The sequence below is a fragment of the Convolutriloba macropyga genome, chromosome 2 (genome assembly GCF_964194025.1).
Source record: "Convolutriloba macropyga chromosome 2, txConMacr16.3, whole genome shotgun sequence".
NCBI classification, from domain to species: domain Eukaryota; kingdom Metazoa; phylum Xenacoelomorpha; order Acoela; family Convolutidae; genus Convolutriloba; species Convolutriloba macropyga.
The window spans coordinates 9,961,678-9,980,332 of NC_134469.1; the positions used below are offsets into that span (position 1 = coordinate 9,961,678).

The 18,655-nt window shown below is 33.5% G+C and overlaps 1 protein-coding gene across 1 annotated transcript in view; it reads left to right on the forward strand.

Annotated features, from left to right (window-relative positions):
- The window catches only part of LOC142356336 (ELAV-like protein 3), a 46,312-nt gene that overhangs the window by 349 nt on the left and 27,308 nt on the right, over nucleotides 1-18,655 (forward strand). The window contains exons 1-4 of the mRNA XM_075408268.1: nucleotides 1-1,889; nucleotides 4,207-4,507; nucleotides 4,921-5,232; nucleotides 5,744-5,923. The exon at nucleotides 1-1,889 is cut by the window's left edge and continues 349 nt beyond it. Of these exons, the coding sequence (XP_075264383.1) occupies nucleotides 1,887-1,889; nucleotides 4,207-4,507; nucleotides 4,921-5,232; nucleotides 5,744-5,923 (796 nt within the window). The 5' untranslated portion in view covers nucleotides 1-1,886. The remainder of the gene's footprint in view (nucleotides 1,890-4,206; nucleotides 4,508-4,920; nucleotides 5,233-5,743; nucleotides 5,924-18,655) is intronic.

Sequence of the window (18,655 nt, forward strand, 5' to 3'; positions counted from 1 at the left end):
CCCGGCTATACAACTCCAACTAGATACAGCACAAGCCCTTCTTATATACTTCAGTGCGAAAGAACGCGGCAGCTCTATAATTTGTGCAGGATAGAGATATATAGGAGAGAAAAACAGAATTCTACTAAGAGACAGAAAAGAAAAAAAGAGCATAACTTCTTCCATAGCTGCTAATTTCAACTATATCCCCGTTACTTTTTTTCATTTCTCGTCTGTCCGCAGACCTATTGCTAAATATTTCCTATTATTTCACATTAAACTGTGAAATACATTTGGCGCGTATCAAACTTTATCTCTAATTTCTATCTTTTCATCGTTTTGTTATAGACTATAGATACTGGATAGATAATACTGTATATAGATAGATACATATATTTATTTATTGGAACTTAAGAGGAATCACTTAAGATTATACTTGTAGTGTATTAAAGCCTGCTGCAGCAGTTGTATTAAGCTGAACGAGGATAAATAATCTTGAAAGAACGATCTTTTCTGCTGCTTAAAAGGAAAACAAAGCTTGGCTAGTCACTAAAAATTGTTCACTTAATACTATACAACATTTATCCTGGATATAACCTCTCTTTATTTTCCAAATTGTAAATTAATTACTAGTTTATTTTATTTAATTTTTTTATTTCATTCAAAGTTCTCTTATTTTTGTTAAGTTTAATTGCACTGCGTTTCCTCAATTTAGTTATGAATAAGTTATGATTTATAAACAAGTGACGATTATAACGTGAAAGTTATGAACTGAAACCGCATTAACTAGCCACAATTCTATCATAACTGACATTAATTGCATCAACGAGCAATTTTCATCAGTTCCTGAAAGAAGTGAAGGAAGTTTATCGTTCTATTTCTGAAGAACTGACAAATTAGAAAACTATCTATTTTAGTTATTTATAACAATCATATTGTTAAAACTGTTATACAATATATATTTCCCGGAAATAGTAACCTTTAAAGTGAACAATCCCTAAAATTACGGCTGTCAAGTTGACGTTAAATTTGAGCACGCGTGCAGTTTTCCATAAATTTTTAGGGAAAATTTGTTCCTCTCAAAACCTGTTAAAATCATCATTTAACAAAATTTTTCCACATTTCATCCCAACTTGGTTAATTGTGAAAGTTTATCTATCCTACCTCTCTTTTTTCCTTTTCCCGCTATTTTTGCACTTCTATTCATCAGTTTTTGAGAGTATATTTCGCTATATAATTCCCCATATATTTTATTTCGCAGCTATTTGTGTATGCACGCCCCACCTTTCGATATATATTCGTTATATACCTCTCTACTCTTTATATAGAAGAGCGAGCGCGCAATCTTAATCTGGCCTCTTTCAAAACTTGTTCAGCAATTTTCACTTGAGAGATTCTTTTGTTCGCGCTAACTAACTATTTTCATTCCCGGGCTAGTTTGTTCATAAAGCGCTCTGCTTTTACACTTGAAAAAGTCTTTAAATTTTGCATCCCCCACAAAGTTATCTCAACTTCACACTTCCCTTTTTGCAAAAAGTGCGGCTGAAGGAAAAGATTTTAAATTGCCAAATAATTCAAATTTCATGTGAAAGCTTTCAACTTTTGGCATAAGTTTCTTTTCAAAGGAAAATAACGGGAAATCGCTAATTGTCAATTTATTTCGTGTTTGTTTAAACAGTTGTTTTTATTTATTTTTTGTTGTTTAATTTATGTTTATTTAGGTTATATTTGGAATTCAGTTATTAGTAAACCGAGATTTGTTGAGTTATTACTAGACTTTGATTTATTTCTTTCATGAAATTTGTATTTTCATTTGCCCATTAGATTTAAATACATAATTATAATTTGAATTCCTAAAATTATTAGTTTTATTGTGGTTAGTTCTCTTCATTTGGTTGTTTAAAATAATGGTGAGCAAAATTCAAATTACTATTTGAATATTTCATTAAGTTGTTAGTTCTGCCCCCGATTTCGTTCGCTTTCAAAGGTTTCAGAATTAAACAGTATATGCGTTTAATAAAGAAACTGTCAATCAAGTATAGTTCAAACAATGCAGTTTGCTGTAACTCAAACAGTTTGGTCCATACAAAAACATTCCAATGTAAGATACAAAAATTTGTGATGTTCTACCACAAAAAAAATTCTGGAATTTAAAATGAAGCCGAGCTACATTTCCTGACAAATTTTATTATTTTGAAAAAATGAATGACGAGAAGTAGTAAAATTATTGATTTCCAGATATTTTCAGTCCTTGAAAAAACTGTGTTTAATTCAGTGAGTGTAGGATTCCAAATAATAAAACAAACAAAACAAAAGCGGCAATGTTTTAGTTATTGTGGTCACAAAAGATACGGGTTTGTTTAAAAGATGATACAAGAATAACTAATTAATTGTACTAAAAAAACGAAACTTAATAAATGCTGCCAATGTATGCAAAATCTCTATTTAGTTGTAAAAGTTTGAGAAAAAATTAAGAAACATCTTGTTAAACAAAACTATTATGATTAAGTATAATATATCATGATGAGAACTTGGTGAGAACAGAAGTTCTGAACAGAAAATTTATCCTGATCCTGGCATGGCATTTATAGCAGTATAACCTAAAATTATTCAACAAATAAATGTGATAGACACGTTTTCTTTTTAAAAATTTTGTATCAAATCGGTTTTAAATACTTTACCTGGCAGGACAAGAAACAGATAAAAGCTTTTTTTGACCTTATGAGTTATTGTGAAAGAAAAATTGCAAAATATATACCCCTTAGGTAAAACTTTGCCTTCCGTCGCTCATTTACACTGGTTAAAAAACTCGAAAGAGTTTTCAGGTTGATCGGTTTGTTCAGCTTTTGCAAAAAAAAAGAAAGTCGGTTGACTAGAGAATGAGTTGCCTTAGATGTTGTTGTAATGAGATGATTACAACAAGAATCTGCTAATAAACTAATTACTAAAGGCAAGGCAATTAACCTTCATATTTTGAAAGTTTTGCAATTGATAAGTATTGCAACTTTTGGATTAATATGCAGAGTTTCCCAAAAATTTAACAAACATGAAATTCCGTTTTCGAAAGAGTCCTACTTCATGGAGAGGCTTTCTGGTCTTCCAAAACTTTTTTCTAAAATTCCGTCTAGTAGCTGAAATGAAGGTAACACCTCCAGTTAGTTATCTTGCAAAAAAAAATCGGATAGATGGTTATCTTGCAAGATTCAGCTAGAATCTTGCAAAAACTGTCTATCTTGCAAGATCTGGCAGGAAAATTGTTACCGCGCAAGATTTGTTAGAAGAATGGTTATCTTGATAGATCTGGCAGAAAAATGGTTATCTTGCGATATTCTTTCAAAGCAATAGTTGTTTTGCTTGTTTCTTGCAGAAAAATGGTTATCGTGGAAAATTCTGGCAGAAAAAATGTTAAATCGCAAAGTTTTGGCAAAAAAATGGATATCTTGGAATCCTCTGGCAGAAATATAGCTGCAAGAAAAATCTGACAGAACCTGCCAAAATCTTGCAAGATAGCCATTCGACTTCGACCCGGGACAACAGGAAATTCAATTATATCATCAATTTTAGTAAAAGGCAGCCTGATTTCCATTGCAAGACAGCAAATAATAGGTCAAGAGACGATAAACAGTTTTTTTAAATCAATTTTGCTTGTTAACTTTGCAAAGGATTCTGTAGTGATTTTGAAACACCGGGGAAGTTTAGAAATAGTAGCAACTTCTTCGGAAAATTGATCAAGTCAAGCGAAATGAAAAAATTAGCAAAATTCCTTAGAAGGTGAAAAATTGACAAAAACTGTCATTTTTCGTGTGTGAAATATTGTTTGCATCCCATATTAAACACATCTAACAAAAGTTTGTTAATAGTTTCAACAAAATGGAAAAGCAAACTGAAAACAATAGAGGTATAATGGTTTCCCATATTTGGGGAAAATGTCGAAACTGAAGTGCACGAATGGGATTTTCCCTCCTGGCACAATTTCACAATTATCCTTCTGTTTTAATTTTCAAGGTTTTGGCAAAAATTTTGTGCATAAAAGTTTGCCAGGGCTTTATACTTTTTTCAAAAAAACTAACTAGGAATCCAAATAAACTTCTTATAACCTGGCGTTCTGACTTCTAACGCGTGGATAAAATTAATAAAAAAAAATGTGGCGGCTCAAATATGTTTATATTTCAAATCTGCTCATCAAATCACAACTCAGCTAGTAAGTTTTTGTTTGCTATTGTTTAGACGGACCCAAACATCTATCTTGCGTCTCTCAACACTGCCAACCTATTCTTAATGTCTGGACTCCTGGACAATCCTGCCGGAGCTGCTGCCTGTGCGTCCCCAGTGAACTCGGGTGCCCTGGGAAGCAACCCGGGAGGTACTCTCGGCAACGCCTTTTCCCTCTCGGACGCCCTGAAAATGTCTGGAAACAAAACCAGTCCTCTTGGATCTGAGTTCTCAAATGCGTTGTCAAATTTTGGTTCTGGACTGGGTGGTGGAAGAGTGATGACCCCAAATAAAGCAGACATGAATCAGAATTTAGGTTCGAATATTTGATCAGAGTTTTTAGTACGGCTTACAGTAGCTGACCATGAAACTAAAACCGTACAGAACAACTACCTGGCAAAAAAAGTTAATTACTCCACAGAGCTATTATTGAGATACAATTAAAACATTCCGGTCATCTAAATAGCGAAGAAACAAAATAAGTATACTTAATTCTATAACAACAGGAGCTACTAGAAAACTTATATTTCACATTGAATGAGAAAAAAAAACAAAGCACGTTATGTAAATTTACCATAACTATTCATAAGTAAACACGGTAGCTGAAATTATTAATACTTCAATTTTAATGATAACAAAAATCAACAATCAAGCACAATTATGATTCTTTATATCAATTTTAGATCGAATAAATTAAACTCACGTTAAAGTAAGTTCAATTTTTTTCAGGCCTGTCGTTGAACAACTGCTCTTTTGCAAACACCCTCTCTGACGTCACAAACAACCACCATCACCACAATCACTCCTCCTCCCTTCTGGGCGCTATGGGCACAAATATCACGAACAACAATAACAACAACATAAACAACAACAGTCTAACCAGCCTCTACTCTGTGGGTTTGGGGGGACCTGCCCCCCAGCCGAAAGATGAATTCGGGTCTTCGTCTTCTCCGAATAGTAACCATCAGATGAATGGCAGTGCGTTGGATCTCTCTTCGGCTCTTGGGGTACACGACTCACAATCTTCCGGTTTGTCAAACGGTCAGTTGGAAAAAAATGAAAGTTCAATTCTACCGCCAATTGAGAACAATTATTTTTTTAATGCAATCTCACAAACGTAATTGATGAGTCAGGTGAAGTTTTTCCAAGCATTTTTTTTTGCTTGTGATAGTTCATATCAAGTGCTACGGCCCAATGAGGCATGGCCAAATGCAGTAAATAAACAGCTCTTTAGCAGTCAAATTGGATTTTACTTACGCGGGGTTTTACTTGTTTTTTTCTTTGTTGGGAGTTTTTCAGGAATTGAGTAACTATACTTTGTTGATTGATTATCCGAGTAATGAGAATTAAGTGTGAACAGTTTCATTTCGAATGACCACGTCTGCAAAAAGCAATGAAGCGATACAACGATTATATACGTTTTCTCTGATTTGGAACGCATTGATTCGATTGTTCGTCAGTTAATTTTATGTGAAATAAATTTGTGAAATAAATACAACGTGAGCTGGTGAAATAAAAAAAAACTGACCAAAAACCTTCAAATTGTTCACAGGAAATGGTAGTTGTCTGGACTTATCCGGGGGTGTGTTGCCGCAGCCCCTCCCCAATGAGAGCAGTACAAATCTCATCACCAACTACCTTCCACCCTCAATGAAACAGGAGGAGGTCAGGGTCCTCTTCTCAGCCATCGGGGAGGTTGAGAGTTGCAAACTGGTCAGAGACAAAATTACAGGTAAAAAAAGTTACCCTCAAATATGGCAGGTATCCTGAAAGGTAACCCATTTGAAAAAAAACTTAGTTGTCTCCGAACGCTAGTTGATCGTTAAATGTGAAAATAACATGCAACTTTTTTCGAGCATGGATTTTTTGCACAAGCTTTATTATAGTTCCTGAAAACAAAAATGCTTTAATGGAGACATACTTAATGGTTCAACATGTTCGAGCTGGAATTTCAAAGTTGCCTTCGTCTTTTCACCGGAGTCACATAACATTGCTTGGAATACTTCTGCAAGTTCTAAAATCCGGCACTCCACAATCTGGAACCGCAAATGTTGTGATTTTAAAATTTGACCGTTAGTGAAAAGTTTTCATGACCCTGCTTAAGGTCAAATTATGGCTCAATTCTTTATCGGCTACGCGGCTCTGGACCTTAATTTCATCAGAGTCACGTAACCTATAATTCAAACACTCACTTTGCTGTTTAAAAAATCTGGCACAGTAAATAGTTCAAAAATCTGGTCACTTAGAATGTGATACTGCAAAGATGTGGGTGGCATTTTAAACCTTGCACATTTTTGAAGAATATAACGTCCTTGGTCATATCATAAACACAAAATTGAACTGTTTAATTGTCAAGTCAACGATATGTGAAAATGAATTATTTGAAGCTGTTAAAAAATCTGCATCATCAGCATTTTCTACGTTGAGATGATTGCTCATGATCAGACTCTGATCAGCGTATAAGAACATTGCGGCGTTCTGTTTGTACTTACAATTGATCAGGGATGAGTATACTATTCGGCAGCGTTGGATCAAAAACATTTTACCATCTGATCGAAAACGACAGCGCTGGTAAATACAAAACGATCTGTCAAAAACGTAGAAAAATTTTGATAGTCTTCCTAATCTCATAAGCAGATAGAAACACTGAAGAGAAAACTCTACAAATAAAAAATGATTACATTTTCCTTCCCTTTTAATTTTAGTCTCCTAGAATTTTGATGCGTCTTCTCTTGGGCGCCAAGTATCCACTACTGGGCCTCAAAGCTACGGTCCCCTAAAAGACCCGAATAATCTGGCCCAATTTTTCCAGGCGGCCTTAACAAATTGTAATTTGTTCCCTCAACCTATTAGTATATACCTTTCTGAGTGTCTATAGATAACAGTGACGACTTCAATTTTCCTATAATTATTTCTTGGATTCCTTTATTTAGGATTTAAGTTGGAAACCGATCTTTACTAAGGACCATTTTCCACTTAATAAGTGATAGTTTGCTACTTGTTATATTAATTTTTAATCAGCAATTAATGAACTGAGGGCCTTATTATCAACTGCTAGCAATTTAGGTTCTTTGATTTATGTATTGGAAATGTTAGATGCTACAGCGCAAAAGCATGAAAAGTTGAATTGGTTTAACATGAAACTAAATACGAAGAATGACGACAGCACTTCCACTCGTTTTTTGACGCCCAATGCGAAAAGAGGTTGAATTACCTGTAAGTAGTTTCCAAATGGCAATTAAATAACCTAAAGTGAAAATTACTTCCAAATATGTTCTTAGTATCCAAATTCGGCGGTTCGGGCATTTAAAAAAAATGATCCTTTTTGAATTGAAGCGAATTAGAACAATTAAGACAATTCCACCAAACCTTTTTGGAAGTATTTTATAGCAAGGAAAACATGAAAATATGAATTACTAGATTTTGCATTCTAGTACACATATTAAAGTACCATTAATGGAATTGTTTTCCACATTTACAATAGGACTTTTTAAAACAGACTTCATCTAAATACTTTAATTGCCCAAAATTTGGGGGCTCATCGATGAGTTTCAAAGACACACAAAAAAGAAAGAACAATAAGCAATCCTCATTAATTGAAAAAACATCCCTCAATTTTATTCTACATTAAGTATATATTATCAATTGCAGAAAAATTCTTTTATTCTTCTTATTTTTAGCTTTATGTGCTTCTGTTTTGTGCATCATGCTTCCCTGACTAGTCAGTTATTTTTTGAGCGAATTGCAAATTCGACTGCTTTTAAAGGTGGTTTTTGCTTCCAGTCCTGGAAAACACAATATGCGCTCACACATTAAGTGAAATATAATTACAGCTTTTTTGCGGAATGGTCTCCCATTAAATCTGTTTTGTGGTGGAAAGTAGATTCCACTTTTCAATTTCGAGTTTAAAAGTGGAAAACACTGACTGAAATTTCCACCTAGGGCACCATCTTTCCATCTTCAAAGTTTTTAAGCACATTTCACACGCACAATGACATATTCAGATTCAGGTAGGAAAAGTGAAATGTGGTTACAAAAAAGTGGGTATATTGACGAAAAAAATTGTTGTCGGTAAACGCTCGTAATGACAATTCATTCAATTATTCTTAAGAAAAATAACATTACATAAATTTTATAATTTTTTTATGTTAATTTTTTACTGAAGGACGCGCTCCAGGTTGAACTCTAATAAAAACAACCGCTTTTTGTTAACTGCTAAGTTTTTGAAACGTTTCCCAACTTATGTCAGTAAAACTCTCAATTCTGAATTAAAAAAGAAATAGAAGTAAGGGCGACATGAAAACTTTTTATTTTCAGTTTGGAGATAAGAAAGTTGTTTTTACAAATTAGAGGTGACAATCTTTTGTTATTGCTGCAGAAGAAATCAGGGCACTTTTTAACAAGGGGTGAATTTTTCACCTGTTATAAGTTATCAACTAAAAACGAGTCTGTTGACGTTTTAAGTGGTTATGACTGATAACCACAATAACTCGCACTATGTTAAACTGTCACCCAAAATGGGCAAAATTGGGCTAATAAATGTTGTCCACACACTTTGTGCTCTTTCCTGGAATGACTTTTCACATCTGAATTTCTTTGGAATTTATTTAATCGTAGACACATTCAACTCATTGAATTTCTAATGAGATGTCCGACATTAGAAACAACCAATCGCTTGTAATAATCCACCAAACTTGTAACATACAACCTCTCCCCCCCCCCCCCCTCCAAGAAAATAAAAACGTTACCAAAATAACGCACATAGACACACACAGCATACAAAACAGACAGCGTGGCTGCTGCAAAAATCTCCCTAATTTAATTCTACGCGGCAATAGTGGTGGTATTTATAACTAGTAACTAACTTGTGACTAACTTGTAAGTGGGCAGCTCAGCCCCCCGTCAAGTGGTTGTCACTTGTCTTGTCACAGATCGATTTAGTTGCCCAAAAATTAAAATGCATCATTCATCTGTATCTGCCCACCTTGTTAAGCATATCGGGTTGGACTAAGGGCGCGAGTGAAAAGTGGGGAGGGAGGGGGTTGAAAAATTTTCATACAGCCATTTTGCATATTTTATGGAACGATCTGATTTCTAATTTTTGCTAATTTGTAATTTGAGCAGATACGATTTTCTGATACTTCAGTCAGCAACACAATATCGCTGGTAGTCCTGTAAAAACAGTTAAAAAAATGCTAAAAAGAGAACAAAATTTTATAATAATGCACCACTACTCTATAGTGTGTTGCTTCCCTCTATTTTGGAAAATTTTATGGTTTCGAGAAATGTAAAAAAAACTGAATGACAAATTTAAGCAGAATTTGTCTTAAAATCAAATCAAAATTGAGCTCCAAAACACTTAAGTACTTTCTCTCACGGAGAGCTCAATTTAAAAAGCCTAGATTTTTACAAAACTTTAAGGGGCAATATTGACATTTGTGAAAACTAATCAAACTATAGGTTTTTCATTATTCGAAGGTAAAAAATCAAACAAAAAAGATCATATTCGAAGGTAAAAAATCGAAGGTTTTTCATTATTCGAAGGTAAAAAATCAAACAAAGAAGATCATATATTTTTTGCTGCGATATCTTTTTTTTTAAACAAATAAATTGAAAATATAACCCAGGGGTTAAATATTACAAATTTAAAATTATATAAACAAAATTAGTACAATGTTAAAAATCAAACTTAGTTTTTTCAAAATCAAATTCCGTTTTCTAAAGGTAAAAATAACTTTTGAAGCCACCAACGTTCCTTTCCAACGGTACAAGTTTGAATTGTTGGAGCAGATGCTGTTTTAACATGCGTTTAAACTTTGAGCGTGATCTGATAGTCCGGACTTCACGCGGAAGTTTATTCCATTTTTGGATGCTTCTTTTTTGTATTGATCGACTGATCGACCTTAAGAGAATTAGCTGTTCAGTTCTGTTGTTTTTTCTTACTAAGACATTACCACTTAGAAAAAAACTCTCAGTGCCGTGTGTTTTCAAAAATGAAATATCATTCCTAAGTTTTGAAACACTCATCTGGCTTATTAAAAGTTCTGCAGGCAAAATGTCAGATTTTACTAAGAGATCTGTAGATCTCTCAAACTTTTTTCTCATATAGCAAACTTTAATACCCCAATTGATTTGTCGATTAATTCGCTGCATTGCAGAGAAATTCAAGTTCTGAAAAAATAGAGCACTGAATGTTAAATGAGAAAGGACTAGGGATTTGAATAGCATCAATCGTGCTTCCAGAGGTAACTGATAACGTAAAAGGTCTAGGGATCTAATCGCTGTGGCCATATTTGATAGGACTTTGTTGAGTTGTACATGAAAATTTAATTTAGAATCAATTATTATACCCAAGTATCTGCAGTGACTTTGTGGTTTAATTTCTTGTCCCCAAAAAACTATTGGATCAAAATTTTCTGTTCCTTCGAGACGCAAAGATGTTCAGTTCTACCGGTATTCATAGTTAATTTGTTTTGCTTTAGATAATTATCTGTTTTCTCCAGTATTTCATAAACACATTTTTCCAGTTCGCTGACATGGTTTCTGCTAAAATGGAAACTTGTGTCATCAGCAAATTGAATTATGTCGAAGCTTCTTTGTACCTTTTCTCGAAAATCATTAATATAGAGAAGAAAAACTAGTGGCCCTGAAACCGTTCCCTGTGGAACACCATGATTTGTTTCCAACCATTCTGAGTAATTAGCTTTGATTAGTTAGCAGATAGTTTTTTTGCATCTTTTGAAATCTATTAATAGTATAACAAAAGTTGTTTCTCATCGCATTTTTCAGTTAACAATTGATTCTATAGGCTTGAAGTCACCTCTCCTGATTGAGATTGATTAATTTGGTTTCTCCTGATTATTGTTCCGACCTCAATTAATGAATGAAAGAGTTCTATGACAGTTTTTTTGTTAATATCGATAGTTTAATCAAGAATTAGATATCAGACCTAGAAAATTATCCGGAGACGGCATTAATGTCGACATTAAAACATCAGTTTCCCATCAATTTTGGGAAAAACAATCCAAAACCTTGTAACACGTAAATTTCTTGAACAGTACGTTTGATTTTTCAGTTACAAACAAAATGAAATTATGACTAAAAACTCATTAATAAACTTTTATAAAGGCAAGTTTCTCAAAATTAGTTTTTGGTGGGATGATTTCGCTTAATAGTTTCGCTCTATAGTTTTCGCTTGAAAACGTAAAAGTAGTTCAAACACTAAAATTTTCGTACCTTAGAAAGACTTTGTGAAATTCGTAAATTCAAAGATGTTATTAGGAAAATCGCCTTTTAATTGCAAATTCTTGAGTGCATAAAAAAGTAGAGTTAAAAAATAAAGCAAAAAAATATAGAAGCAGGAAAAATTAAATTTCTACAAAAATCTATTTTGTATCTTACATCAATAAAAAATATTCCCGTCTAAAAAACATTGAAAGCTTTCATTGTATAAAAAATGAATGATACGTAACTGAAAATGATACATTTATGGACTTTTAGTTTTAGACTTTTTAAATTAAAATTGTTATCCAAACTTATTTCAAAAGCGAAATCATCGCCTCCCGGAAAACAAAACTTTATTGAAAAGTCTAACATAAAAGTGAACGGATCTACTATACTGCTTATAATTTAAAAAACCAACGTGAAGTTACATTGCTTCTAGAAAGAGAAATTGGTGTTCACTATAAATGATTTGTATTTTGCTCTTCTAAACAATTCTCTAATAAACACCACTAGATTTTTAAAAACATCGTTTCAAATTTTTTGTTTTTTTTTTTCTAATTTCTTTCTAAATGGAAGCTCATATGAACTGAAATGATGGTTACTAGAAGACTTTTTAAATCTAAATAATCTTTGAAGTTTTTTTGTCTTTTTTTCTTGTAAAAATATACCCCAAAAGATATTTCAAAAACAATAATTTGATGAAATATTTTAATCTCATTTTAATAAAAATTTTTAAAATATTTTAAAAATTTTTTTGCATCTGCTCTAATTCAATAATCTTTGATTGTTGACTTTAGCGTTAAAACTGCTCTTACTATTACAAAAAAAGTAAACTATCCTAACAGTTTTTTGTCAAAACAAATATACTTGTTTTATTTTCTTATAACATTTTCTATAAGTCAAGAATTGAAACTCAAAATGTGATATGATAAAACAATGAATAAGGAAAAACATTAAAAATACAGAATGGCAATACCATGACTTCGTGCTGATTGACTATGTAACCGTTCCTAATAAAGATGTTCGCTCGCATTTTCAGTCGAAACACTAGGCTAATAAGTTTGATCGAGCAAGTATTTTAAGTAAAATTCTTTAATTTCTACACGATATGTACGAGAAATGTTGGATATAGTATCAACTCAGAAGACGTTGAATTGACAAATTTTTAAATTTCTGTCTTGAAGCTAGGTTTGCTCATTTTGTAGCTCCTAATAATTTTTTTCAGGATCTTATTGGAAATTTTTTTATGTTCATAATAATTTCAAAATACATCTATCAAGATTTTTGAAAAGCAAGATTTGCAATTATATATCTGTGAATAATGAAAGCAAGGGTGGCATTGACAAATTGTGGTTAATTAGGCGTGCTTTGTAATGCATTGGTGAATTTGGGCGCCCACCGGACGAACTCACTTCACTACCTCTAAACAAATTTGAAATGATCAATCAATTAGCACAGGTGCAAAAATTTTCTTTTCACAATAATTTAATAGAGACTGAAAAAGCAAAACATTGAAAAAAGTGAAATCACTATTTTTCTTTGAAAATAGATAATTTTTTTCCATGGAAAAGTTCTATCTTTACTTTCCATATTTTTGCGGATATTATTTATTAGAAGGCTTAATATGGTCTTTCCCATTATAGCCCAACGAAACTATAGTATGTTTACCATGATTTTTTTTTTTTGGGGGGGGGGGGGGGGTTATAGGTCATCTGACCACTAAGCGCGGGAGCTATAACGGGAAAGACCCGCTTAATGTATTCGAATTTTTGATGTTGAAAAAGCGACAAAATCGCTAAATTGTGTACACATTGTGAAAAATTTGAAAACAGATTGAAATTTTGACCAGATCAAAATTGAAGCAATTATAGGCGACCGATCATTTTCCATCGTAACATAACAACGTTTAGTTTATCCGCTCTTAATTTTATAACTCAGCAAATTTTGTTGAACAAATAGAATTGTCCTTTTGGTTCAAAATTGAATAGAACAAAAATTCTCCCGAGATTTGAAACGTTTTTGTGGTTGGAATTTTTAATGGGCAATTTAGATCCCTGTTTTAATAAAATATTTATCCCTTTGACTCCAATGAAAATTTTCTCATAAAGGCTCAAAAAAGCTCTGCGTATAATTTCAATAAAACAACGAATATTAAAATGTTTTTAACGCGCTCAATTAGAGGGCATTTTGTGCATCTGACAATAAGTGCTATTTACTTCGTTTGTTCTTGGATATGTGTGTTTATTATACGTCAGTGAATAAGGGACAATTAGGGAGGGGTGGGCTAATCGGCAAATCTTTGAGGTTTTGAGTGGGGGGGGGGGGGTGGGCTTCTTTTTCGCAAAAATATTTGGGTGGCAGGCACGCTTTTTTAGTTTATTTTTTTGTAATAGTACATGTTCATTGCAACCTGTACCGTTGAAGCCGCGATCAATTCCTGGGTGGAAGTTGGGTGGGTGGTTGGGGATAGGATGGCGGTGGGTGCTCTTTGGGATTTTTGAGGGGGGTAATGAAAAGACAGAAAACAATTAGCAGGCAGAGTGAAATTAGCATAAAATCAATTTTCATCCCGCTCCTTGATTGCCCCCTCACTCTCATCCACAAAAATACCCCCATGGGACTGTACATACCTGTGTGTATGTATGTATGTATGTATGTATGGGTTGTGGTTGTGGAAGAGTAATTGTTGAACATTTGGTATGTGGCTGGGTTTCTTTTCACATGCCCGTCACACACGTACAGTTAAATCACGCATGCATGAATTAATTCAAGTGAATTGCTCCTCATTAAGTGCAAGGTGCAAATTAGCTTATTCCCCACCATTCAGGAAAAACTGAGCCGATCAAAAAGGCCAACAAAAAGCGTAATTGTATAAATGTTAGTGACTATGTAAATCGGCCACCAAATTTTGAAATTATGGTAAATCTAACGCTTAATGCTTCAGATCTTAAAAAATATGTAAAATTTCTGCCAATTGACCTTTTTCAAGGCTTAAGTTTTTATTAGTTGCTCTCGAATGAAGTTTTTGTAATTATTGTGCACGTGTGCGTCTTTGAATGAAATTTCGCTTGACCGTTTATGCGCTTTTGTTCTAGAACATTCGTTTACTTCTCAAGTGACGTTTTCACGCTTGTCTTCTTAATTTTTGAGTGGTCTCAATTGCTCTCACTTTGAAGTAAGCTTTGTTGCTAATATAAAAGCGATTGTAGCATTGAAAACTACAAGAGTTTGGTAGCCGAGTGGTTACAGATTCTGTTGAGCATCCCGAGTTCATAGGTCCAATTCCCTCTATGATCGAATTTGTTTGCAACCATGAAAAAAATATATTTCTAGGCTACATCCCCTAAATTAACTTGCCCTGGCCTTTGTTCGAGAGCAATTTGTCTGGCTGTAATCGGTTTATGTTTGTTTTTTATTCTTTCTATTTGCTCCAGCATTTCAAGTTCGTTTGGACGCCGGTTGTTAGGATGAATTGCTGATAATGTTCGCGAAACATTACAAAAATAGATACTCTGCTCAAAAGGGTTCATATCAAAATTTTACATTCAGTATGAGATAAAAATGGAACCTTGTAAATTTTATATAAGTTTTTGAAACATAATGGGAAGAAGTGCCTCAACTAATTCGATCTACAGGTATTTATATCCGCTCTTAATTTTATAACTCAGCAAATTTTGTTGAACAAATAGAATTGTCCTTTTGGTTCAAAATTGAATAGAACAAAAATTCTCCCGAGATTTGAAACGTTTTTGTGGTTGGAATTTTTAATGGGCAATTTAGATCCCTGTTTTAATAAAATATTTATCCCTTTGACTCCAATGAAAATTTTCTCATAAAGGCTCAAAAAAGCTCTGCGTATAATTTCAATAAAACAACGAATATTAAAATGTTTTTAACGCGCTCAATTAGAGGGCATTTTGTGCATCTGACAATAAGTGCTATTTACTTCGTTTGTTCTTGGATATGTGTGTTTATTATACGTCAGTGAATAAGGGACAATTAGGGAGGGGTGGGCTAATCGGCAAATCTTTGAGGTTTTGAGTGGGGGGTGGGCTTCTTTTTCGCAAAAATATTTGGGTGGCAGGCACGCTTTTTTAGTTTATTTTTTTGTAATAGTACATGTTCATTGCAACCTGTACCGTTGAAGCCGCGATCAATTCCTGGGTGGAAGTTGGGTGGGTGGTTGGGGATAGGATGGCGGTGGGTGCTCTTTGGGATTTTTGAGGGGGGTAATGAAAAGACAGAAAACAATTAGCAGGCAGAGTGAAATTAGCATAAAATCAATTTTCATCCCGCTCCTTGATTGCCCCCTCACTCTCATCCACAAAAATACCCCCATGGGACTGTACATACCTGTGTGTATGTATGTATGTATGTATGTATGGGTTGTGGTTGTGGAAGAGTAATTGTTGAACATTTGGTATGTGGCTGGGTTTCTTTTCACATGCCCGTCACACACGTACAGTTAAATCACGCACGCATGAATTAATTCAAGTGAATTGCTCCTCATTAAGTGCAAGGTGCAAATTAGCTTATTCCCCACCATTCAGGAAAAACTGAGCCGATCAAAAAGGCCAACAAAAAGCGTAATTGTATAAATGTTAGTGACTATGTAAATCGGCCACCAAATTTTGAAATTATGGTAAATCTAACGCTTAATGCTTCAGATCTTAAAAAATATGTAAAATTTCTGCCAATTGACCTTTTTCAAGGCTTAAGTTTTTATTAGTTGCTCTCGAATGAAGTTTTTGTAATTATTGTGCACGTGTGCGTCTTTGAATGAAATTTCGCTTGACCGTTTATGCGCTTTTGTTCTAGAACATTCGTTTACTTCTCAAGTGACGTTTTCACGCTTGTCTTCTTAATTTTTGAGTGGTCTCAATTGCTCTCACTTTGAAGTAAGCTTTGTTGCTAATATAAAAGCGATTGTAGCATTGAAAACTACAAGAGTTTGGTAGCCGAGTGGTTACAGATTCTGTTGAGCATCCCGAGTTCATAGGTCCAATTCCCTCTATGATCGAATTTGTTTGCAACCATGAAAAAAATATATTTCTAGGCTACATCCCCTAAATTAACTTGCCCTGGCCTTTGTTCGAGAGCAATTTGTCTGGCTGTAATCGGTTTATGTTTGTTTTTTATTCTTTCTATTTGCTCCAGCATTTCAAGTTCGTTTGGACGCCGGTTGTTAGGATGAATTGCTGATAATGTTCGCGAAACATTACAAAAATAGATACTCTGCTCAAAAGGGTTCATATCAAAATTTTACATTCAGTATGAGATAAAAATGGAACCTTGTAAATTTTATATAAGTTTTTGAAACATAATGGGAAGAAGTGCCTCAACTAATTCGATCTACAGGTATTTATATCAATTCGCGCTCAGAACAGCTGGATAAGTTTCTTGTTTTGTGCTGGTAAAGAGTTAGTTACATCGAGAGACAAAACAATGCATAAATTGATTTATGCCTTACGATGCAATGGCTACACCTGCTATAGTAAAAAATTCAATTTTGTACTATTGTCAAAATGTTTTCTAACAACTTGTCAATTAGAAAAAATCAAAGAAAACCTAGTTTTTGAATAGTTGCTTGAGAGGCTCTTGCATGACAATTTCTGGATTAAGAAGAAAAGTTGCAAAATAGTTTCTGTTGCTAACTGTGTCAAGACAAAACAACCAGTGCAAAAATGCATTTTGTGACAAAACTTCCAAAAATTCCCAATATTCAATTGTTTACCCTGAAATAGTCAGAAAAACGATTTTTCTGAATATTATCTAATTGAGATAACATAGAGTATAATAAAGTGTTTTTTTAACCAAGTTTTAGGTCGAAGATTAGTTGATTAAGCCACGCCTCTATGCCAAAATGGCCCGTGTGACTTAATATGAAGCTATCAGAACAAAACATGTGATCTTATCATCCACTTGGTTTTAGAAAATATGTTTATAACACCGACTGCTAATTTGTAACCGGATTCCTGTACTAAAAATACCAAACGATTGTTTGGGCTGGCATTGGTAATTTTGGCACATTCAATTTTATCATTGGATAAATTGCAATAAAGACGTCAATAATATGTCTTTCTGAGAGATTTTCATCTGTAAAATAGTTCTGAAATCTTTTTTAAAAAAAGATGGAAAATGTGTTAGACTAATTCAGGCTTTTGTGATAATTGTCATTTAAAATTTTGAACAACATTTTTATTTGCAACGTAATGTAATTAGTTTTGAAATACACAAAGTGCAGAAAAACACATTCAAATTGTTCACAGTTAATTTATAAAACAGTGTTTGTTTCATGATCTTTGATGCTTCAAGCAACCTTGTCTAATTTTCGTAGAACCAAATATACGTTTAGGGTAATACAGTTCGAATTTATCATTCCATTCAGAATCTGGTATGTTTCACATGAAATTTGTCATTGACACTGTAGATTTCTCTGGTATGTGGCTCATCTAGAAATGAAATCTGAGAATTTAATTGTTAAAACTTTTTATTGAGAAAAACTGCAGTGTTTGCAAAAAATGTTCTAGCAATAACCATCGAAATCTTTATAAAACAGTTGGTGGCTTTAAGTAAAGTACTCTCGGCTTATTTTTAGTTCAGAATTTTGATTTACTGCCCTTGTTGAACTAAATTAACTAAACAGTTTCAAGATGATTTCAACTGCTTTATTAGAAAAAGTTCCAGGAAAAGTTGTTTAAAATTGTATTTTTGAGAACTAAAGATGACAAACAATGATTTTGAGTGAAGGCAGTTGCCGAAATATTTTATATTTCTCCATCTATCAGTTTTACGGTTCATTTGCGGTTTTACAATGTTTGGTGCTGGATACGCGTTATACATTTCTTAGACTCAGAACTGTGGCATAATAATAATAATAATAATAATAATAATAAATGCAAAAAATGCAAATGTACCGTATTCTGCACATTCTGACGTAGAATATGAGGAGAATTTTGTTTCCACCTTTTTCTCAAGTTTTGAAAAAAGTTATGAAGAAATATTTACGCTAAATTGTTTAATACATTTAAGTAGTTGAAAAATTTCATTAAATTCGGGAGCGTTCCCTATTATGTCACGTATGATTTGAACCTCAACCTAGAGAAAATCAAAAACAGAAATTTGTTTTTCGTGACGGCTCTTCTTCCTGTTTCTTGGCAAAATATTCAGCGATCTGTAAGTGGCCTTCATTGTGCGAAAAGAATTCTTCCTTGGTGTCTGCTTTTTGTTTACAAAGAAG